This window comes from Cydia strobilella, chromosome 13, assembly GCF_947568885.1.
Source record: "Cydia strobilella chromosome 13, ilCydStro3.1, whole genome shotgun sequence".
Taxonomy (NCBI): domain Eukaryota; kingdom Metazoa; phylum Arthropoda; class Insecta; order Lepidoptera; family Tortricidae; genus Cydia; species Cydia strobilella.
This window is the reverse complement of record NC_086053.1, coordinates 11,152,884-11,177,969: the sequence shown is the minus strand read 5'-3', so window position 1 is coordinate 11,177,969 and position 25,086 is coordinate 11,152,884. Positions and strand designations below refer to the sequence as shown.

The following is a 25,086-nucleotide window of genomic DNA, read 5'->3' as shown; positions in this document are numbered from 1 at the left end:
AATCAACTTAAATATTGCTTTTATTCAAAATTCGCGCAAGCACTAAACATTTTTTTTCAGGGATCATTCTGACGGCATGTGGAATGAGTCACAAACGACTGTTTTACAAGTTGATTCGGGAACCGAAAATGGAACTGTTATAAGGTAGGTCACGTATTGGTTAATTCTTCATAAATGTCACCCATTAATATGATAGATGAATTTTTTTGAACCTTTATAATTATAGTTCATCGGACCTAAGCTCATTAGCAGCATCACCAGGGGCTTTAGCGTTGCTAACTCCTACATCTAGAAGAAAACAGTTATTACTGTTACAACACCAGCAAAGGTCATCATTAGATACCGATGTATTAGACGAAGAGTTTGATGCGTCGCAGGTAAAGTTAATAACAAATAACATATTTGTGCAATTAACTATTAATATAAATAAAATGATAATTTATTTAAAACAATTTTCAGAGCCAATCTCCAACATCACCTAGAAACAAATTAGATACGTCCAGTTCAAGTTCACAAGCCAGAATTTCACTTTCACCGCCAGCCGTAGTTCCTAATGTCACATTACCAATAACAAAACAACCTTTGATATCAAAAACTATTTCATCAATCGCACCTTCAAAAGCTAATCATACGCCGGCTATTGCAATCACTCATCCTAGTTTAGACTTAGCGGATGTTCCATTTAAAAGAACTCCAAGTTTTATTAATAAGAAGAGAGAAAGAGCACTGAGTCCGTCACGGAGAAGAGATTTACAGACTAAAGCTAAGCCAACAGAACACAAACCAAATGTACCACCATTAATAACAGAGTCGCCGTCAGAAAGCGCGGCGCTTTCAAAAGCCGGTAGTAGTGAAACTAACTTAGCAAGAACTGATTCTGGAAAAACGAATACTACTGATGTTTCTGAAAGCACCACTACTACTGAAGACTATGTTACTGCTAATTCTGATAGTTCTAAGAAAAGTATTAGTAAAAACCAAAATCAATGTAAGTACTCCTAAAATAAAACCAACAACTTTTGTGAGGTTTTCAATCACTTTTGAAAGTCAATATTTAAATTAATCTTGTATTTTAGGTCCTGAAAATAACAAGACTCAGGAAGGTTCATCTTTTGAAAGTGCGTCCAGTTTATATTCAACCACTCGTAACGATAACGCTACAGAAGACTTAATTGTGCCAAGTTTTTCTCCACCTTTAGAAATCAATGATGATTTTATAGTACCTAACCTAACCTCCTCTCCATTACCGTTGCCTGAGAGATTGCCAAAGAGGACGGTAGAAAAAATTGAGGTAAAAGCAGATATAACTCCAAGAACTGAATTAATTAGGAGAGATAAGACTGATAAACATAAATCTAGTGGTGAAGTCCCTAAACCTGTAAGTTATTTTAAAATAATAATAGGTTTGAAATATAATATACTTATAAAAAATTCAACTGATACACTAATGTTATTATTTTAGAGTACGACTCGTGACGCAGTTAGCGGTAAAAGTAGTTCTAGTGGAAGTTACAGTTTAGGTGGTTCAAACCCCAACATGACCGAAGATATGGGAGACAAAACGCCAACAAACAAAACAAAAAAACTGCCAGATAAAATAGAACCTCCACAAAAATCAAAAGAGGACAAAGTAACGAGTCCTATGAGTAATGTTCAACGAGCGCCGAAAATGATGGTGAGTACCTAAAGGTACATCATTTGGGCGGGAGGTTTATTTTTGACTTGGTATGTATGATTTATTATTAATGATTTGAATATAACGCCCCGTTTCATGTTTCAGGGATCGCTGTCTGATGACGAAAGAAGTGTGCATTATTCATCATCTGGCTATTACGAAAGCCCTGTTGATGATGATGACGACGGCGGACTAAGTATGCTTGCTCAATATAATGAGCAATATATATATACAGGGTGGCTAAAAAATAAGTGCATTCCCGTTACCAGGGAGGTTTTGGGATTTTTTTGCCATCCTATATATACCTCTGTATTGATATCATTTTACTTACCTCCTTGTTTTTCATTTTCAGCGTATAAACATTCTCAAAAATATAGATCCTCACAACGACAAAAAACTTGGTTACTGGAAGAAAAACGGAGGAAAAAGAGGGCTTTTACTTTGGAGTTCTCAAAATCTTATGATGATTCAGTTTCAACATCTCAGGATGATTGGGGGAAGAAGCCAACAGATCCTGATAGTATAAGCCAGCGGTCTGAACGAAGTGCATTAAAAGGAGCGAATTTAAAATCTCCAGAAGAGAAACCAACAGAAGTTAGAAAAAAGAAAACTCATTTTGCTGATAAAACAAAAAGTATACAATCATCACCTAGAGAAGCAGTTGATGTTGAAAAAGCAATCAAAGAGAAGATGAAAAAAGATAAAGACTCTGAACCCAAACGATTGGAAAGAGAGCGGTACGTAAAAAGGACAAAGCTAAAAGCTAAGAGTCCTACTCAAAGTAAGCCGGCTGATGGAAATCATAGACCACAAATTTACGACAGAAGGGATAGTGTGGGACCAAATATGAAATTACATTTAAATATCCCTACCTCAGATGATTCTAGTGAACAATATCGAAAAGATGGTATGTATCCCAATTGGAGATATATTTTCAAATAATTATAATTGACAATTATATACCGGTTTCTTCTCTATTAATTATATTTCAGGACCAAGTAACGGGAATATTTCTCCGAGAAAACATAGACGTTTACGGGATAGTCCAAGAAGAAAAACTACGCAAAAAACAAATTTAGTTAGTTCGCCAACGTCAGCAAACGCTCATACAAGTTACAGGTAATTATGTTAGGGTTAGCATGATAAACTTATTTACTTATTAAAATGCTAGTTATCCTTCTCATACTTTAAACAGCTTATTTTTAATTACACATAATATGCAATATACTTGAGGAAAACTGACGAAGGCTCCCGGGGCCAGTTGGTCTAGGGGTTATAGCGTTAGCCACAATATTTGATGACGTTGGCTTAAATCCAGCCTTGGCCACCGAACGCCTCTATATTTTATTTTATTTATTTATTTAAACTTTATTGCACGATATAAAATTTTACAAATGGCGGACTTAATGCCTTAAGGCATTCTCTACCAGTCAACTATTGGGTCAAACAGAAACGTGTAGTTAATGCAGGATTGTAGAAAGCGAGAGGAAATATGAAACACAAATCAAATTATTCTTAACAATATATATTTTATCTATACACTTACACATATAAGAATAATAGCAATATATACCTACATATATACAAACATGCATACATACATACATACATATATCATCATCATCATCATGTCAGCCGATAGACGTCCACTGCTGGACATAGGCCTCCCCTAAGGCTCGCCACTCCGACCGATCCTGTGCCGCTCGCATCCACCGAATTCCCGCGATCTTTACCAGGTCGTCGCTCCATCTCGTTGGAGGCCTACCGGCAGTTCGTCTTCCGGTACGCGGACGCCACTCCAGAACCTTCCGGCCCCACCGGCCATCAGTTCTGCGAGCAATGTGCCCCGCCCACTGCCACTTAAGGTTTGCAATTCTGCGAGATATGTCGGTGACCCTAGTTCTACTGCGGATAACATCTGACTATCACGCAGAGAAACCCCGAGCATAGCTCTCTCCATTGCCCTTTGCGTGACCTTGACCCTTCTTATGAGGCCCATCGTTAGCGCCCACGTCTCAGATCCGTATGTTATCACTGGCAACACACACTGGTCAAAGACTTTTGACTTAAGACACTGCGGCAATTTGGACGAAAAGAAACTGTGGAGCTTCCCGAACGCTGCCCAACCGAGACGGATTCGACGAGTGACATCTTTCTCGAAGTTGGACCTACCTACCTGGACTGTTTGTCCTAGGTATACATAATCGTTAACAACTTCGAGCGCAGAGCCTACGATTAATACGGGAGTTGGCACAACATGGACGTTAGACATGATCTTCGTCTTGTCAATGTTCATTTTCAGACCAACTCGTTCAGATACTCTGCTGCGATCAGCGAGCATCGCACTGAGGTCCTCCATGGTCTCAGCCATGACTACGATATCATCGGCAAACCGAAGGTGAGTGATGTACTCGCCATTTACATTGATGCCTCGTCCTTTCCAGTCCAGAACCTTGAAGGCATCCTCCAATGCAGCATATATAAATAAATATATTATGTACCCAAGTATACAAGTAACATGAGGTTCATTTATTTTTAAGCGAGTTAGAGAGGTGCTTACGTGACTTTATTTTAAAAGAAAATTTGCTCTGTGCTTGCCTTAAAGGAAGAGGGAGATCGTTCCAAAGACGGATTGCCTGAAGGGCGAAAGAGTTGGAAATAAAGCCAGTGCGGTGATGGGGAATGGTCAGTTTCAGACTTCGAGATGTACGCAACTCGCAACCGGGACGTGGTGCTACAAAATTGAATTTAGATTTAAGGTAATCAGGAGCGGCTCGATCAAATAATATAGATTAAAGGGTGCAGAGAATTCTTAGTGACCTGCGTTCACGGATGGGAAGCCAGTTCAGTTTGCGGCGGAAGGCCGATACGTGATCGTATTTACGAAGTCCATATATGAACCTAATACAACAATTCAGTAGTCTGTCTAGTTTGTTGAGTAACTCCTGGCTAATATTAGAGTAACACACATCTGCATAATCAATCACGGGCAAACCAATGCCTGAATAATAAGAGTTTTTGTGCTAATTGGGAGAGAGTTCTTGAACCTATAGAGAGATCTCAGCATGTTGGTTACTTTGCGACAAATTTCAGACACCTGGGAGGTCCAAGAAAACCGCTGTCAACGATTAGACCGAGGTTTTTCACAGTAGACTGAAACGGAACCACATTATTTTCGAATTTAATCGGATCTAAGAGCGTGATGTCAAGTAAGGACAGCAGACGTGGGTTACCCAGTATGATGGCCTGACACTTGTTGGGGTTGACAGAGATCCCAAAATTACGAGACCACGCAGATATGCTTTCCAGGTCATCATTTATTTTCTGGATCGCGTTATCTAGGCATAAAGTTGCAGATCGTCAGCGTATAAGTGGTGTGAGCATTTAATTCGATCAGTGATTAAGTTTATAAATACAGAGAACAAAAGAGGAGACAGAATACCCCCCTGAGGAACGCCGGAAGAAAGCTCACACCATTCGGAGATGGTACTATTAGCTCGAATAGCCTGTTGACGACCCTGCAGATAAGAAGCGAACCCATCAGCCACTGATGACGAGATATTCAGATATTTCAAGGTGGTAAGTAAGAGCTTGTGGTTGACGGCATTAAATGCGTTCGAAAAGTCCACCAGAACAAGCACGGTTAATTGCTAAGATTCCATGCCCTGCCTCACTATATTGTTTTGTTTAGTTTGTTCATCTGTTTTAAGGCCGTTCCATCGGTTTGCCGCTGTCACTGTCACAAGTGTCACATTTCGCAAGAAAGAACGGGAAAGATCATGCGCGCAAAGTGTCAATTTTGATCGAATTTTTATTTACTTTAAAAACGTAACCTTACAATATCGAAATTCGAAAGCTATGAAATTACTATTTAAGTTAAGATCGTTTTTTCTTCTTTTTTTGTTTATAGTGTCACGTAATAAATAACTGAGTAAAGTTGGATTAAAAGTCTGAGTTAGAGGTTACTTTGGGAATTAATTGTATCGAGTGAAGTGTCATAATTCGTGTATCGGAAGCTATGTTGTTAATGATAATATGGTCAAGAACTACATATATTTTTTCCACATCTACGAATATCAACGCCTCTTAGAAAAACATGATCATATAAGGAGATTTTTCGCCTTCTGGCTCAGGGAACCGCCTTAAATTTACCAATTATCTTTTATAGTTGCCGTCCAAGAAGAAAAAGTGCTTCTAATGAAAGTATATCGCTTCCTGGAAGCCTACCTAGAAGAAAACAGTCTATTCCTATTGCTACTGGTCCCAGTTCATTAGAAGCAGAAGACATTGAAACGACTAAGGTTCTTACCAGTGCTGGATCTAGATTGACTCCATTACGCTACGTCAAAAGTCCAACATCATCACCACGGCATCATCGCAAGCAGGACAAAGGTAAAGTTTGCGTTGCTTGAACTGATGGCAATTTAGTGCCTTGAAACCTTTAAATTTTTAATATGAATTGGCAAAGTTTTCTTTTTCCTAAGGGCTTTTTAGTACGACACAGACGTTCAACGTGGCGTGGATAAGGATAGTAAAATATGCGTTTAGAATAGTACATAAAGCGCCGCCACACGAAACAACCGTGTCATACTAAACGCGCTTAAAACCTTTATGCATTTTACCGCCGCGTGTCTTATCTTAAGCCTACCCCTTCAACCTTACTTTCAAAATTCAAAACAACTCCGCGATTCAATAAGGTTTTCTTCAGAAGGGAAATTCGCTAAAGCAGCATCTGCAGAATCCCTCCGCTCGGTGTCTCCTGGGTCAGACTCTGTGTTTTATTCAGAGCAAACGGAGCACAGTTTCGCTGGTGCCGATGGGGAAGCCAAAGCGCATTGTTTACACTGCGGGAAGGAGGTTCACATTGTGACGGCGGCCCATGAACATGACAGTTTGGCTTCAAGGACTTCGCATACAGACGTGAGTTACGTCAGAAAAATGATCTTTAGCGTTTATGAAGGATGATTCTTGTAGTTACAGTCAGCATCAGGTAGATAAAACGTCCAAAGTGGCCAGATATCGACATATAGAAATATCCTTATCCCGACGGATAAGGATATTTCTATGATAAAAAAGGTATACATTTGATGATGACTGTACCATTGAGTAAGATTTCAAGCGGTATCTACCGCTTAAAATCTTACTATAATATATAATCTTTATATAATATATTATAAACCCTTCGTATGTTATTTGTTAAACCGTACCTACCCATTTATTTATCGCATTGAAGTAAACATTTAGAGTTCATAATTGCATGGGTGATGGATGCTAGTGTTAAATTTTAAAAGTCTATAGAGTTATTATTACAGGATGTGATATTTATTCGAAAATAGTAAACATTTTATATTACAGGAATCATACGCAAGTGCGACACCAGACATAGTCCCCGCGCCTGCCGGTTTTGCTGACTCCCCAAACTGTACGTCTTCAAAAAAAGGAAATGGTGCTAGATTGTATAAAAAGCTAGAAAAGAGATATCGCTCTGAAGACAAATCACGGCAACATAGGCATAGGCAAGATGTTCGAGCAAAGGTAATGGTTTTTTTAATGGTGTGTAGGTATAGTTGGTCAAGCAAATCTTATCAGTAAATAAGAATAAAAAAAACTACACTCATCCCCTTCTTCTGGGCGCCAGCACCAGTGCAAGACGAAGACAATATGACTTTCTCCATCTACGCCCGAAATGAGACAGTCCATTGACAAACTATATATGTTTTATAGTTTTTTTTTTATCGTGGTTGGTGATGTGGTTTTAATAGGTGTAGTTTTTAGGGTTCCGTACCCAAAGGGTAAAAACGGGACCCTATTACTAAGACTCCGCTGTCCGTCTGTCTGTCTGTCACCAGGCTGTGATAGCTAGACAGTTGAAATTTTCACAGATGATGTATTTCTGTTGCCGCTATAACAACAAATACTAAAAAGTACGGAACCCTCGGTGCGCGAGTCCGACTCGCACTTGGCCGGTTTTTTTGTAAGTTATTTTTTTCGCGTGGGTAGACCCCACAAGGTGGACTGATGTACTGGTAAAGGTCGCGGGAGTCCGCTGGATGCGGGTGGCGCAAGGCCGGTCTTTGGGGGAGGGCTATGTCCAGCAGTGGATATTTTTTCGAGTTCCGTACCCAAAGGGTAAAAACGGGACCCGATTACTAAGACTCCGTCTGTCTGTCACCAGGCTGTATCTCATGAACCGTGATAGCTAGACAGTTAAAATTTTCACATATGATGTATTCATGTTGCCGCTATAACAGCAAATACTAAAAAGTACGGAACCCTCGGTGCGCGAATCCGACTCGCACTTGGCCGGTTTTTTCACTTTAAGATAACTAATTCATTCATTCATTCATTCTACCAGTCAACCATAGGGCTAAACAGAGATGTAATAAAAATGGTGCAAGAACAAAAATAAGTAAAAGAATTTAATTTGGAACCAAATGGAATGGAATTTAAGATTGGCAATAGTCAAGCTTATTAATTTAGGAACCTCGAAATGTACAGCAGCCCGGAAGAGAACCATACATACCTACTACTCAAAAGAAAAAAGGGGCCACTAAGACTTTTGAACATTACATTAGTTTAATATAAGCCTTAATTTGTATTACAAATTAAATAAGTAGTCAATTGTTTCACATATTTTAATAAACATGAAATTAAACTAATGTAATGTTCAAAAGTCTGACTATGCCAAACAACCAAAGCCTTGTTTTATTGTTATTAAGAAAATACAGGATATTTTGTAAAAAATAAGGGGTGTGTAAAATGTAAGATAGGTTAAGAATGTGCTATTTTTTCCGGCCACCAAAAAATCTAGTTTCCACGAATTTTTAAAATTCATATATATATATATTTTTATATTATTTATTGAGAAACAAACAGTCTTAAAATAAACATAAGCAACTTAGCTAATAGCTACAAATTGATTTTTTATAGACCTATAGTTTCCTAATTCACATATCGAGGTACAATTAAAAAGTAATGATAAATAGTGCAAACTTGTAGTACCTAGTAGTTGTACATAATCAAAACAATAGTATACCAACTAATACAATAGCATATAAATGTATAAACAAGAGAAAAGACTTATACTTATACTTTTCACTTACTTACATATTGAAAAGTACTAAAGAAAATTTACTCATTTACACATTACAATAAAAAAATATAGGCCTAACCACTTCCACTTTTTTTAATTAAAGTTTAAAGTTTAAACGAGTAAGATCTTCAGGACTTAATTTTAAAAAATCAAAAAAAATATATATCCGCCGGCACAAGATTTTGTTTTGAGTTCAGAAAGAAAGTTAACGATCTATCCTATTTGACATTTAAATTTTGTAAACGTGGCACCAATCACCCTGTTTCCACGTTGTGCTTTTCACGTAACGTTCAAAACACTTAGTGGCCCCTATTTCCTTTTGAGCAGTACATTTCTGCTGCGAAAACTGCTCGATGTAATATTTGCCAACTGTGTAGGTACTTCGTCTACTAGCCAGGTGTTTTATACCAGATTTAGTTTGTAGGATGTTTTGTGGTGCTACACTATTTTAACTGTCACATTTTCAAACCTTTGTAGTCTGAAGAAAGGGGTAAAGAAGAGTATGCAGCCAGTGAAAAACCCCAGGACACACGTATCGCGAGATCTGCCGGAAACAGTTTAGATAAACTTGCTGGCTCCAGCGGAAGCGTTGACCCAGATGGTAAGACAAATCGCCGGTTAATAACAAAAAATCATTAAGCAAATCTGTGCTTCTGAAATAAGAAATTGCTTTTCAAGTAAAAGCTATTTCTAAATATAAATACAGTTTCGGTACAAAAACTAAATCAATGATAGTGAGTGTGTATTTTTTATGGAGTCATTTGTTACTTTTAGAAATTTTGCTATAACTATTCTAGTAGGCGTTTTTTTCTATTTTGGTATTATTATTGAATTTGAACAAAAAATACGCAGATTTGACATGAATCTTGTAAATGTTCCTCTCCGACAGAACATGAAGAGTGTTCAGTAAGTTCGGAGGGAGCCGACGGGAGTCGCAATGAGAGAGGCGTCTACGCAGCTCCATGGTGGTGCGGCAACTGGATCCTGCTCTCTGAATGTGACGAGAGTTGGACGAGAATACCGCCAGGTTTGTGCCAACTAGTGCTGCTCCAGATTTGTAATAGCTCTCTTCTAACAAAAACGCTTTGTATGTGCAAAATGTCGGTCCCTTGTGTGAGTCGTATCTGTTTGCCTATAAACTAATTTCGTGTCAAGCAGATACTTCGCAAGGTAGATGTAGTATGCTCAGGTCGCAATTTCGAGTCTTGCCCGAAGTGGTGAATTTTTCAATTTTTTCTTTAAATTATTTTTCCCATAAATCTTCATATCCAGCAATGCACTTAAATGCCACTGGTACAAGCAGTAGAAGTTACTAAGCGGGCAAACACAACTTTATTGTTGAATAAGAGCGTACTTAGATCATCTTGAAGACCTAACCCGCTTAGTTAAGTACTTTTGCTGTTGACTCTATAAGCTAGCAAAGATGAAAATGTTAAGCGTTTTTGGAACGGTCACGAATACTTTAAAGGCACTTAGGTACGCCTTCAAAGGGTTCCTTTAAAGTATTAGGTAAGCATAACGGTTACTCTGACAGTACTTAGTGTACCTACGCGATTGTAAGGGTGAATTAATTTAATATGAAATAAATGTCATATACGAAGGAAAAAATGACCAAAGCCTCCAGCATATAGAGCTGGTGGTTTGGTCATTTTTTCCTTCGTATATGACATTTATTTCAGTTTATAGTTTAAATAGTAGTGTCTACTTGAAAAATCACAAATTAGTATGTATGTAAACACTTTATTGTACATAAGACAGATTACAAACACAATAAAAGAACATAAATATATAGTATATTTGTTCTTAGAATAATTTAATATGATTAGAAAGATCTCATTCTTAACTCATTTATAATACTTAGCAACCGTTAATATTTGTCTCCTAACAAACACAAATTTCAAAATGTCGGATCAGGAATCAGGACAAATTAACTGACTATCAAAGGCTTGTTAGACTTGACAAGCGATTATTATGAATAACGCCATTTAATTTAGTCTTAAGCCCATTTGTAGAAGCGTAACTATATGTCTTGAAATAATGTTAAACATGAATGTCCCATTATTACAGACCTAATAGACACCGACATGAGTCCCGAAGACCCCACGGAGTCAGAAACGGAGTTCAACAAGCGTTACGTGGCCCTGACGCATCGGCTGGTCCATCGGCGGGCGTGCATCGAGCTCAATAGGCGGCAGTCTGATAACACGTTTGGTAAGTGAATAATTCTTAGTTAAATAAAAAACGACAAACAACAAATAAGCCCCATTTCAGAACACTCAGTGATCAATTTTCAGGAACCGAAGAAGGATGTATGCAATAAAATGACAAATTATGTGTTTTAATCCGACTGTCGTATGGGGCTTTACAGCCACGAACGCAAGTGTCGTAACCAGGGATCGGAAACCGGTATTTTTTGTATGGGAACGAAAACGGTATGTTTTTGTTCTTTGCTAATTATTTCATTTCTAATTCGGCAATCTAATGCGATGTCGTTACCTAAAAACACAACTGAGTCCTTTTTCGAGTACAAAATATTTGTAAATATATGTTTATTTCGATGTTTTTGCAAAAAAACACATCTGACACGGATGATAAAGGCCTATTAAGTATACAAAAGTAATATGTATAGTAAAAATAAGCGCGATGTTAGAAAGCGTATGTATGACTCAAGGCGATTTAGTGAAATGATCGTATTTTTTCTTACGACGGATTAGCGCACGCGTAAAAGTTATGTGCATCTGCCAAGTCACAATATAAGAATAACATAACCTAACCTTACATAATGACCATAATGTAACGTAAAATGGTGTATTGCCATTTGGCCCCGCCCCCCGTGACCGCCACCGAACATGAGGCGGGGAGAGAAGAGAATCATTCATATGAATTCCCATCTATGCCCGGCGGGGACAAATGGGAATACACCCGTCCAATAAATACAACTTAGGTAAGAGGTACTTAGGTATGCAATAAATTGTAACAAAAAGTTTTGTTTTTTGGATATCACATCATTTACGTAAGTATTTTTCATATTCAACCAAATCGACTAGTGGCTTAGTTATCTTTGTGTAATAATTTTGACACAATTTACTTAATCTGTAGTAATTGAATATCCCCTATTGAATTTTATATCTTTACTGGTGATTTAAACTAGGGGAGATCTCTCGAAATTGTGCGATGTAGGTAACTAATTATGTTTTAAGAAATTCATTTTAATTGAGGCGTTATCTTTACGTTAACTTTTCAGTTTCCTGCTTCCTACGAGCACATAACCCGCCGTTGCGTCACCGAGTTAACCACTCGGCTAAGTGACGTGCACGCCTATTTCTAGTGCACTCACTCGTTTTAAATAGCGTCACCTATTATTTTGAGAGTGGCTGAATTCTTTCGTTTATCACGACTATTGGCACGGAAATAATCTACGCTCGGTTGTGTAATTCCGTGTTATCGGTTAATTAATTCGGTGTCACCGTTTAAATAATTAAATAATGTTGATAAATATTTACCTATATTTTATACCTTAACAAGTAGCCTTACCACGAGTCACTGCCAGTGTCAACACTGACATATTCGCTAACGTCTGCGTAACTTACTTACTTCTCGCTCGCACTAATGTGCCAGTACGAGCGAGATGCGTAGAAAGTGAGTTACGCACACGCTAACGAATGTCAGTGTTACACTCGTAATGCTAAAAGATTCATTGTAGTACAATTTTGGTTAATTTTATGAGTTTAAAATAGTCCATTAAAATATCTGAGCCCTCTCTATCGCAACAATAAAGTGTGAAAATGTTCATTTGCAGCTGATTTGCTTTGATATATCTGCTCTAACTGTAGCTATGTTAGAAGCAATTGATGAACTTTATTAATTATTGCAATATAGAATACGTCAACGTAATATGTTTTCCGAACTTTTAAATTAATTGTATCCTGAGTAATAATCGAATTTAAATTGACGTGAGGCATACTAACATTGAGCTCATGTGTTTGCGCGTCATTGTCGCGCAAGTGGCTAAAAGCACGTGAGTGTACAATTTGCTTAATCCTGAGTAATGTTTAGAAAATTGCAATGTAATTTGTCTAAATTGCTATTATGCTACCTCATTTGTTTTACGACTTGGATGTACCTTGGCCTGACCTATCATTCGGTAACTGAAAGAGAAAGCCGATTCATTTGTAACACTCGTAACAGTCGTAACCGGCCGGCTGGACTGACTGAAGCGAACTATATTTAATTCTCAAAACACTACGGACGTCAGCCCTCAGTTGTTGGAGACACGCGACTACGGAATGGTGTACGTTAAACGTTAATAATTTTGGACGTATTGATTCAGATAGACAATGTACTGAAAGAAGATGACGTAATTTTTAGCGCATGTGCGTTTGTTACATCAAGATTGAAGTTCAAGAGAGAATTAGGAAAATTATCAAAATGGGGCTCTATCGTAAGTAGAAATTCAAATATACTAGTTGAAAAGTTTCAATTAAATGAAAACGATAAGTATTGATGATTTTCTTTTTTAATAGTGGCAGAAGTATTAACAAATCCGAAGGGCAGTTTGAGAAGCAAGCTAGAAGAGATATTTAAACTGATGCTAACGCTGTGGTGTCGACAGTGTGAAGCCAATAAGCTAGTCGCCGCTGAACCGTGTGGTAAAATCCATTTTGATTATTAAAATTTCACATCTTACTGACTAAATTACCTAACTAGTAAAATTCAGGCTTTTATGGGGTTATATCTATTAAAGAGAATCTTAGTTTCAATTAGTTCCTGCACTTGTATTGTCAGATTTAAGACCTGCTCCTAAATCCTTGTGGCTTTATTAAACTCTTATGCATAACTACTAATTTCAGTAATTTCACGTTCCGTGACAGTGAAAACTAAAACAAAAATCCGATGAACCCCAGTCCAGTAAACGAGGATATTTCTAATTTGGAGAAATAACGTATTCATGAGTACCACCAAAGATTAATTTATCTTATTAGACACGTCTGTCAAACATAGGACAATTTTGTGCTTAGAATTTGACAGTTAGTTGATGTTAAATGATTAAAAGTAGGGATTTTGCAAGTTATAAATCACTGATATTAATAGTCATTACGATAAGCATGGTTATCATCACCATCTTCCGTTCTTATTTCCCGGAAGCGATAACTTCAAATTTAAGCCACAAATAATTGTATAAATACCATAAATATACTCAATATACAGCCACCTAGCTATTTACTTTAGACAGCTAGAATCTTGTTAAATTAAACATTAAAAAAATAAAAATTGTATGGTGAAATTTATAGTGATGAAATACACCCAGATACACTAATGCTCGTTCTATATTATATACTCAGCATAATTCGAAAAATACTTATACATATTTTACTGGAACTCGAATTTCGACCATAGTTATAAGTTGTGGACCAAAGTTACCTAGTTTTACGGTAAGTACCTGCCTACTTTTAGGGTTCTGTACCCAAAGGGTAAAAATGGGACTCTATTACTAAGACTCCGCTGTCCGTCTTTTTGTCACCAGTCTCATGAACCGTGATAGCTAGACAGTTAATTTTCACAGATGATGTATTTCTGTTGCCGCTATAACAACAAATACTAAAAACAGTATAAAATAAATATTTAAGTGGGGCTCCCATACAATAAACGTGATTTTTTTGCCGTTTTTTCCGTAATGGTACGGAGTCCGACTCGCACTTGGCCGGTTTTTTTTATTTACTCACACCGCGATGGCCCTTGAAATACTTTATTGGCAAAAGAAAAGGACGACCCTTTCCGGAATAAACATGTCAATTAGGAGACAGTAACACCTTCCGATAAGGGTCTACTGCTACACATCAGCAAGAACGTGTAAAAGCTTTATCCATTTAACAATTAGCAATTAATTCTCTTCTTATACTAAGTGTTGATGTTAATTTCCTTCTCTTACTAATAGTACATTTTACAACTAGTGTGAAAAGACATTTCACACGTGTTGTAAACGACGTTTTTTAATACAATTGCGAAAAAATAATAAATTAATATATCATTAGTAGAATCATACCACCAAACCAAACCAAAACCAAAAGTACCTATACAGCTAAGATACGCGAGCTGCCGCAGCCCGCGATACCTTCATACTCGTGCGCGCCCCGGCCGCGGCCGCCGCGGGCCCGGCGCGGGTTGGTCAACGACACCTCATAACTCATGAGGCCCTGGTACCTGCTCCGCGCTAAATTCAATTTTAACTGCGTTTCGAAAGTACAGTTTGGAACTAATAAGTAAAAAGCACTAGTTCGAGAAATTGAGCTTCTCACACGCTACGCAGCCACAAAAAGTACCACTTTTTGAGCAACTGTATTAAAAAAGTCATTTACGAGTCTATAGGTAGATACTTGAATGTTAACCTTAGTCATCAATAACAATTATGATTCGTTTAAACTTATGTCAATCAATACCTTGAGAAGTGATTGAAAGTATTAATTTTGGTGTCAATATTATTTTAAGTTATTTATAGGTAAATAACTTTTTTCAATTTCTACCAATAAGTATAAAATAATAGTCTGTCTTAAAAATGTAGTAGAATCTTCTTCTTCCTACCCTTATACCACGTTATGTGACGTTACAATAACGATTTAAAATCAACGTCAATCAGGTCTTTCCAAACGAAACCTTTTTTACCCTCTAGTCTGAATAAAAAACTTATACATTTTGAAACCTCGCGAGCTTTTTCTGGGAGCATTTCAGGGTTGGGTTAGGTATTTCAGTTAAATATTTGGCATATTTCCTTCAATTAAAAATAGAAAAAAAACCGTATTTGTATTAAAATTAATAATTCAATTAAATAATAATTAATTTCTATCATGGTATCAGGTAGTGTGTATTTGGTTTGATAGTTAGGTATGGTACCGCTCATCAAAATTGTTCGCCGCCAATCCGCCGGTTCGTTAAAAAGTTGAAGTTTTTGTTTAAGAAAATTTCGCTTATACTGTGACTTACCAAATTACGTCTAAGCCGCATAACAAATAGTATGAATGAAACAAAGAGGCATGATTGACAATTTGGTGTTTTGCCAAATCATTTAGCACAAAGATTGTACACAAATATTTGGACTGGTGTATCCGCGCGAAGTGCGAGTGAAAACTGTGTCATGGCCACCTTTCTTGAAGTTTATTGCCGTCTATATGTAACTGTACTATTTCTATAATCGGATAAATAATAGGTCAGTTGTTCAAGTCATGCCCTTGATTTAGATCCTAAATATAGTAGACGAAATTGAAGTGTGCAAATTCTAATTTTGTTTGCAAGTCTTGAATATGGATTGAAATGCTTCAATGTTGGTATAATTTGTGATAGCCAATAAGTTATTCTATGATGCTTTTAACGTTCTATTTATATGTACGCGATATGAGTTATAAACGGGGTTGTTACAATTTAATGCAGCTGAAGTTCAAAGCCCTAGAAAACTATTAAGACCGGTTTGTGGGTTTGCAATTTGAAAAAGTTTCTTTACTATAATTATGAGGGTACATAAACGTAAATTTAACGTCCTTGTTACACTTTTGTTACACGTGTTTTGAATAGCATTTTATCATTGCAAATATTTTACAAGGGCACGTCGCTGGAATTTAGATTTGTAACTATTTATAATAGGTAGCTATTTTCTTCTGTAGTTGCCATAGATCCAGTCGTTCTTGTTTAGGTATTACTATTAACTGAACAAAAAGGAATCATCTGACAGATCATACGCTCAAGAATCATTCGTTAACGTTTGGCCGATTGTGTACTTAAAACTTTAAAACATGATTTATATTAAATGTTTTTCTTTCCCTTTTTTATTGTGGAACGTACCGCATTACAATCTATAAATTGTATATACAGATGTCAATCACAATGAAAAGATTAACGATGATGATCTCTTCGCAGTTGGCCAGAGTTGATCATCGACAAAAATCGTTATACCTAAATTATTCTGCATTACAATAATATCTAATCAACATTGGTTTTGAGCCAACGTTGTAAACGTTCTGTAAAACACCTGTAATTTACATTACAGAAAGCGATAAAACAGTCGTCGTCCGCCGTGGCAATGAAGAGTTCGGCTTCCGGATTCACGGGAGCAAGCCAGTCGTCGTGTCAGCGATCGAACCCGACACGCCCGCCGAGACCTCCGGCCTCGAGGTTGGCGATATCGTCATAGCTGTTAATGGTGAGTCCAGCCATTAATGAGTTTGGTTTTTGTACACTGGAGAAAGCCAGCAGTCGTGTCAGCGATCGAACCCGACACGCCCGCCGAGACCTCCGGCCTCGAGGTTGGCGATATCGTCATAGCTGTTAATGGTGAGTCCAGCCATTAATGAGTTTGGTTTTTGTACACTGGAGAAAGCCAGCAGTCGTGTCAGCGATCGAACCAGACTCGCCCGCCGAGTCCTCCGGCCTCGAGGTCTCACAAAACAACATCGAACTTAAATACACAACATGGTAGTCCTTTTATATTCTCTAGCCGCCCACAAATCAAAACTTGCAAAGACAAATGCAATTTTGAGGTATCAAAATAAAGATGCAGAAACAATGGAAATATAGGCCTAAAGGCTCTGGCCGGCTAGAGGTTAAATAAAATTTGATTGAACTGTTAATTATATATGGTTTTTGTTTTCAGGTATCAATGTTTTAGACAAAACACATTCAGAAGTAGTCAAAATAGCACACTCCGGTTCAGAAATACTTGAATTAGAGGTAAGAATTTATTTTATTTTATCAGCTAATCTGAATAAGACTTTTCATTTCTCATGCTCTGAAAGTGGGTTGTTGTTGTTCCAAAAAGTGTGCATAAATGATAAGTTTCTATTCTAGAGCACTGTACTTTCTAAGTACGTTTTTTTACGATAAGCTATTAAAATTTTGGTTTTAAATGGATTTGTTGTACAATTTCCATTCCGATAATTAACTCCTCATTCCATAAATAACGATATTTTTACCTAAATTGTTGATTGAAAGTACCACCGTCAAGAAACTTCCCTTGGTTAATAATCTACTATTTTTATCAAAGTAATCAAAGTGAATCAACTTTTTTGTGTTACTTGTTACCATGGTTACGTTCCCCTGTACCAAAGAGGATATAATAGGATAGAGCAGTACTATCATAGTAAATTTTGTAACCACAGTGGATTCACTGCCATCTATCGACACACTTTAAAACTAAAAATGAAGATTTATAAAAATACGATAAAATGTATTTAAAAATGAATTAATTATTATTTTTATTTCTATTAATTATTTTTATGATTTTACCCATGTTCTTTCACTGATATGCGTTAAAATTGTTAAATAACAAACGAAACCGTTAACGCCCGCTATACGAGAGTAGGCCAAAGGTAGTGACGCCATCTGATCGAGAATCAAATTTTCGTGATTTTCGAGACACGTTTTTTCCTTAGACTATATAAAGAATGTCCTATAATATTTATTTATTTCCATTATGAGCCATCTAGCATGTTAGCAGCTCATCCCTTGGACAACGGGATAGAATAACAACACAAGATAGTTGATCCACCCAATAACTTTTGCACGTAACATTATGGCATAATATCAAATGTTAATAAATTCACAGCAATTTTTTTCTGCTGATATCGTTGTGTGCATAGTCTAATAAAACAATGTATTTACCGAATTTTGTATTAAAAAAGATAACTTATCCATTTCATTACTTGATATGCGTGCTTTCCACATTCCAGGTAGCACGAACATGTGAAGTGGTAGCTTCTCTAGCCCACGAGAGTGGCCCAGCAGCGCTTTATTCAGGCTATTTATGGAGAGCAGCCCCCCTGAGGCCGCATCACCCACCGCGGTGGACCAGACGGTGGTTCGTCCTGAAGAGGGACAACTGCCTGTATTATTATAAGACGGATTCGGTAAGAATCTATCTCTCCTTAAGATCTCTGTTGAATATGATCAATCAAAGACCTCACGAGAGCGGCCCGATTGTGCTCTACCAAGGCTAGTTGTAGCAAACTGGCTATTTGAGGCCGCACCAACCGCCGCTGTGGATTTGACGGTGATTCGTCCTGCCTATATTATTTATAAGACGTATTCGGTAATCTAGTTCTTTGTGATGATTGTGGAATTGACGAGCGCGGCCCTCGGTAAATTTTGGCTAATAACGGCGGAGGGGCGGACATATCCTTTTTGATATAACATCACTACTTTTGATTCTGTCAAAGACATCACTAGATGGCGCTGTACATTTTTATACCTGCTGCCTAAGCCTAACATGTCCTTATAATTCTTTTATTGAAGCTTTGTGCATGTGGGAGCGGTCAAACAAATCTACTTTTATCGCTATTTATAACTACGAAACGTAACTTTGGACTTGCCTGATCGCTGTCACAGACATACAACTCCAATGAAAGTATAAAAAGGCATAGCTATATCTACAACCGCCGTCTAATAATATATGGAATTTAAACTCTTAATTTATTTGTTCTAGAACTACGGTCTTATCTGATTGAGTCCACTTCCTACAAAACAATCCAACCTTTCCTTCAGTTGTCTTATAATTTTCCAGAGTATTCACCCCGTCGGAGCGCTCATGCTAGTAAACTACCAACTGACGGAAGAGGACACAGGCAGACCGCACGGCTTCCGACTGCAGCGCGGCGGCGGCAACCGCTTGCAACTAGCTGCTGATAGTGCCGAGGCCGCCGCTAGATGGCGCGCTGTTTTGGCACATGCTATTGATACTAGTAATCAGGTAAGACTGTTTATACAGTTAGACAGACAGTAAGATACAGGTTATATAGACAGTAAGATACAGGTTATACAGACAGTAATATACAGTTCAAATGTTACTAACAGAGCGTAAGCGTTAAAATTAAGTTTGGCATCTTACTCTCAGCGCAGACTCCATTATGAGTAGAGCTTTTAGAGTAAGCTCCGTTAGTCTCCCGCCCGAAAACGGTCGGCGAGCTCCGTTATTAAATGTTTAAATCAAGTTGCGCGAGATGGCGTGGTTTTATGTAGGATTAAGATAGTTTGTTTGTGGTAGCATTTCGGTGTAGGTAAAACATATTTCCTTACGCTACTTTGTAATACCTAGTAACTTTTGATAAACATCTTAACTATCTTAACAGTACTTAGAATCATCAGTACCTAATAAACAATTGTATTTGTTAAAACATACACAAAGTATGTTAAATTATGTTTTTAAAAAAAAGTAAAATAAAATTCCCTTTTGAAACACAACAAAGTCCCAAATGGTCTATTGAACATCTGCATATTTAGCGTGCAATTTTAAATTTTAGTCTCCTATAAAAAAATTATCCCATATTTTACTTTTCCCCAGCGTGACGGTTGGCTCGAAGTAACGATGAGGAACATGAAGCTACCTCCATCCTCAATACCCCGTCCGGACTGCTTCGGCTACCTCATGAAGCTGGGCTCCAAGTGGAAGTCGTGGGCGAAACGCTACTGCGTGCTGAAGGATGCCTGCCTTTATTTCTATAGCGAGGGCAACAGTAAAAATGCATTTGGTAAGTACCGTTACCGGTAACTGACTAGGCCAGCTAGCAGTTCTATTGCAAGGGCGCAGTCGTTAGTCACATAAGAGAAGGAGGGATGGAGCTATCGAGCTTACTTAAATGCACGTGCTGGTATGATCCGGGCCGTCGATCAGAGGCTGATAGTACGGCTTGTCAACAACCTCCGTCCAGACTAACCCGTTCCGAGGCAGAACGTGTATCGGGGCCTACTCGTGTACTCCTTCCAACGTCGGCCGCCCCAACATGCTCAACTGACACTCCTGCCCTACTTCCATCCTCAATACCCCGTCCGGACTGTTTCGGCTCCCTAATGGAGCTGGGCTCCAAGTGAAAGTCATGAGCCAAATGCTACTGCGTGCTGAAAGATACTTGCCTTTATTTCTATAGTGAGGGCAACAGTAAAATTGCATTTGGTAAGTACCGTTACCGTTAACTGACTGTACCAGCCAGCAGTTCTGCTGCAAGGACACAATGTTGTTGGTGAATGGTGACACAAGAGAGCTTCGAGCTTGCTATATATATGTCGGCCAGAGGCGTATAGTACGGCTTGTCAACAACATCCGTCCAGATTTACCCGTTCCGAGCTAGGCCGTGTATCCGGGCCTACTCTTGAACTCCTTCCATCATCAGATTCTGTCGCCCCAGCATGCTCAACTAACCCGTGAGGTTTCGGCTAAAGCTAGGCTCCAAATGTAAATCGTTGGCCGAACGCTACTGCGTGCTAAAGGAGGCCTGCCTTTATTTCTATAGTGAAGGCAACAGTAAAAATGCATTTGGTAAGTTTTTTTTTGCCTTTTAGCTAAAAAATGCCAATTCTAAGATTTAAATTTAATATAAAGAATTTAATAAATAAAAAGAATTTAAATGAATGATGAATGATGCATTTATTCGAAATTAACTGTGAATCACGAGGTCTTCCCTCCGAACCGAGAAATCGTGTCCAAATAGGAATTCCATACATTATTAAAACGTTCCTTTGTGGTACCGTGGAATTATATATAAGGAAGAATAACTAGTACATTTTATTTTTCACCGAAAATTTCACAATTAAAAACTTGACTGTTTAAGAAATACCTATCCTAAGTCCTATATTATAAGTATATATTTTTAGAGCAGTTTTAAGTAAAATATGCCCTTTCACGCATGTTAAATAAATTATTTAGTATCCCTGTATCGGAATGTCTACAATGCGAAACATTCAGCACTTAAATGTTTCGAAATATGCGACCTCAGCCTTTCTTCTTTTGGAAAATGTCTTAAGCATACAGGTTAAATTCGTAATTAAATGTATGTTAAATTCTATAGAGGTTTCTTTTGACTCAGAATGACATATTTAGTATCCCAAGTCTTCGGAATGCCGATAACGCAAAAGATTCTGCGCTAGCAGCCTCGCTGAGTTTTATGATTGCTTACCGAACAAAGGTGAGTCGAACGCTTACAAAAAACAGTGTCATTTGTAACTGAGACGCGTAGGCCGGTCGTAGCAGCTAAGAAGTACCTAATTACAAAACTAAAACTGGGAATTTAATAACATGCCATCTCTGTATTCTCTGTTTTCTATTAGGTGAGGCATTGTGGTTTTCAGCACATTAATAAATAGGTAAAACAATAATATTTGTTTAGTTGTAAACAAGATTTTTTTTTGGGAAGAACTGATTTAAAAAAATGTTTAAAAAATTATGTGTAAAAATGTATATATGAAGCGGTTTTATAACATTTATTATTTTAAAACGTGAAAATTCTACGTTTACCTAAATAATAAGACTAGACAGTAATGCATTTCTAAAAATAAATAGAGTCCTAATTACCGTTCCCTGTAACAATGAAAGGGATACCATATACGTATGCGTAATTGGTAAACACTAGCTTATGCTGGATCATCAAAGCGTTCGACTCGAGAAGCTATTAGAATAGCACCCCTTCGAAACACGCGACCGCTTGAGCCCAGCCTCTGGCGATGGTAATCAAACCCCAGTCCTCATTAATACGCAAAATGCAATAAGAACAAGTTTTACAATCGATAAAAGATTTGACTGTCGTTTTGAGAACAGCCTGTAGGAAACACTTATCATAATGATAGGGGTCCTAAGCATACTTTAAATCAAGTTCTAAAATGTGTACGTATGCTTTATTGAGTTGAAAATAAATAGTTAAATTATTAAATTATTGTCTCAATTTTCTAGAGCTAAATGTGAAAAAATATTTTAGTAGGTACAGTTTAGTAGGTCGGGGTTTCTCTGCGTGATAGAGTCAGAAATGATGATATCCGCAGTAGAACTAGGGTCACCGACATAGCTCGCAGAATTGCAAACCTTAAGTGGCAGTGGGTGGGGCACATTGCTCGCAGAACTGATGGCCGGTGGGGCCGGAAGGTTTTGGAGTGGCGTCCGCGTACCGGAAGACGAACTGCCGGTAGGCCTCCAACGAGATGGAGCGACGACCTGGTGAAGGTCGCGGGAATTCGGTGGTTGCGAGCGGCACAGGATCGGTCGGAGTGGCGAGCCTTGGGGGAGGCCTATGTCCAGCAGTGGACGTCTATCGGCTGACATGATGATGTGATGATGATGAGATACAGTCGGTGCCTTAACATTAGTATCCACATTTCTATACAGCTATCGGCATAGTGGGTAAAGTTAAGTTTTGGTGCACTTACTGACACACATGAACCAAGATTTTCATATTGTATTTAACAAAATTTTACTAATACTAATTTTTATTAATTTTTCTTTTTTTTTTAGATCTTTGTTTAAATGAGATCACAGTAATGGTAATCCATTACTGTGATCTCATGCAAACAAAGATCTAAGCGCCACTTGCACCATAGCACTAACCCGAGATTAAGCGGTTAAACCGTTAACGCCGTGTTAAATTGTACTGGTAACCATGGTAACTCCAGGTTATTAGGGCCACTTGCATCATTCCGCTAACCCGGGGTTAACCGGTTTAACCTGGAGTTACCATGGTTACCAGTACAATTTGACAGTGGGTTAACGGTTTAATAGGTTAACCCCGGGTTAGTGGGATGGTGCAAGTGGCGCTAAGTGTGTTAAGTATTAACTAAACATTTATTTTTTGTTGTTCTGTTGGAATGGCTTAGTAAGATATAACATATTGATCCCAATTTAATTTCGAGTATCGACCCGCATAATGAAAAGTGTTTTTTACATTGACATCCATACCTTTAGTTTTAAATCGCCTAAAAATCTTGACAAATGTAACACTTAACACACACAACCACTTAAACATAAACACTTTTTTCCAGGTATGGCATGTCTCCACGGGTACAGAGTTCAGACCTGCGCGCCAGGAGGCAAGAAATACGCCTTCGAAGTCATGCCCACGGAGCCGAAGCAGCGGCACTTCTATTTCCACACAGAGTCCGAAATGGATAGGAAACGGTTGGTTTATAACGATTTTATAGTGTAAGAGATTAGATTTCAGTGTTGAGTTAAAGACAAGACGTTAAGTGGATCGTAAAAATTTGGGCGTGTCGTGGCGGTAATCGTAAAATTAACTCGATCTCTATAGCATAATGCTAGTTGAACCAAGTTAACTCTGCCAATTTTAATTAACATTTTGATATCGAAATATGTCATTTTCTTATCATTCGCACGTGTATTTCCCCTAGTACTTATCCGTACATGTATTGGCGCGAGCAAGAAGCACGGGGAATGATGAACAAAAATAAATGAATGTCATAAAATGTAGGTTCGAAGTTCGAACTAGCCTCACGGACTTTGCAATATGAGAGTTTTATTAGAAACGTCAAATGTCTATGAAACTCTGATATATCATGACACTGTACACTGCCACACTATTTTTTGTCAATCTCGGTGCAGTTTGATTAGTCGGACTCTACAATCTATTTTTTCACAACTATAAGAGCTAGATTCCTGAATGTAGACCTAGGCAGACTAGTATTCTTTTATATTCTTTATTGTATTGCAGTCATGTTCATAATACATTAGGTGTTACAGTTTGAGGATGGTAGGTACATGACACCCTGTCAGGGCACTCAATTTTCTTAAGTCTAGGTAATTACATGCATCTCATACAAATAGCAATAAAATCTATATTTATAATTTTATATTTTATCGACGTTTATGCAACGTTAAATGTCAAGTTCGTTTAGAAAATTAGTAATAATGATGCTAAATATTAAATGTTAAATGTCCAGGTTAATTTATAAATAGATTTAAATAATGTGAAACAATATAAATAGTAGGTAATAGTATGATATTTTTTTGACGGTTATCTTTTTTATTTTTACGCTAATCAAATAAAAACCAATCATGACCGCCCATCGTCAAAATTTTGGAAAATAACAATTAAATGGTTTATAATCCCTAATTTTTAGAAGTTCTTCTGTGTTTTAAAGTTATTTAAAAATACCCGGTTTTCTATTTCAGATGGATGGCGGCCCTGGAGTATTCTATAGACCGATGGATGAAGGCTGGTTGACGACAATGTCTGGCTTTAGAGGACTCCTACATATTCTTTATATTCTAGACTTAATTATATATTTTTTAATTAATTTTATTTTTTATTATTTTGTACCTTATTTCCTGATTCCTTTTTTTTTCATAATTATGTAAAAACTTATGCGTTTACATATTTCAGACCTTAATTTTAAATAAAAATTAGTTTAAAAAAATTTGGAATCCTACTAAAGAGATAATTGAATTACCTTTACTAAAAAGCATAAAAAAAATCTGCAAATTTAACTGGACATTTTGTTATCCTACCTGGATATTCGTCTGTTTTAAGCTACCTTTTGGAATTAATCACGGATTAAAACTATA

At 37.5% G+C, this 25,086-nt stretch overlaps 1 protein-coding gene across 4 annotated transcripts in view; it reads left to right on the top strand.

Moving 5' to 3' along the window:
- LOC134746625 (serine-rich adhesin for platelets) overlaps positions 1–24,818 on the top strand; it is a 306,716-nt gene extending 281,898 nt beyond the window's left edge. For 2 of the 4 annotated variants that reach the window (XM_063681060.1, XM_063681061.1), the window contains 15 exons: positions 61–144; positions 227–377; positions 460–988; positions 1,077–1,378; positions 1,463–1,675; positions 1,781–1,871; positions 2,028–2,582; positions 2,668–2,794; positions 5,844–6,067; positions 6,384–6,595; positions 7,031–7,210; positions 9,246–9,369; positions 9,658–9,795; positions 10,836–10,979; positions 16,804–16,997. In XM_063681060.1, coding sequence (XP_063537130.1) covers positions 61–144; positions 227–377; positions 460–988; positions 1,077–1,378; positions 1,463–1,675; positions 1,781–1,871; positions 2,028–2,582; positions 2,668–2,794; positions 5,844–6,067; positions 6,384–6,595; positions 7,031–7,210; positions 9,246–9,369; positions 9,658–9,795; positions 10,836–10,979; positions 16,804–16,973 — 3,244 coding nt within the window. In that variant the 3' untranslated portion in view covers positions 16,974–16,997. Of the gene's footprint in view, positions 1–60; positions 145–226; positions 378–459; positions 989–1,076; positions 1,379–1,462; positions 1,676–1,780; positions 1,872–2,027; positions 2,583–2,667; positions 2,795–5,843; positions 6,068–6,383; positions 6,596–7,030; positions 7,211–9,245; positions 9,370–9,657; positions 9,796–10,835; positions 10,980–16,803; positions 16,998–17,406; positions 17,484–18,481; positions 18,659–19,311; positions 19,498–20,088; positions 20,276–23,546; positions 23,683–24,693 lie in introns of those variants that run through there. The other 2 variants (XM_063681062.1, XM_063681059.1) reach the window with 2 other exon arrangements.
- Positions 24,819–25,086: the final 268 nt, after the last annotated feature.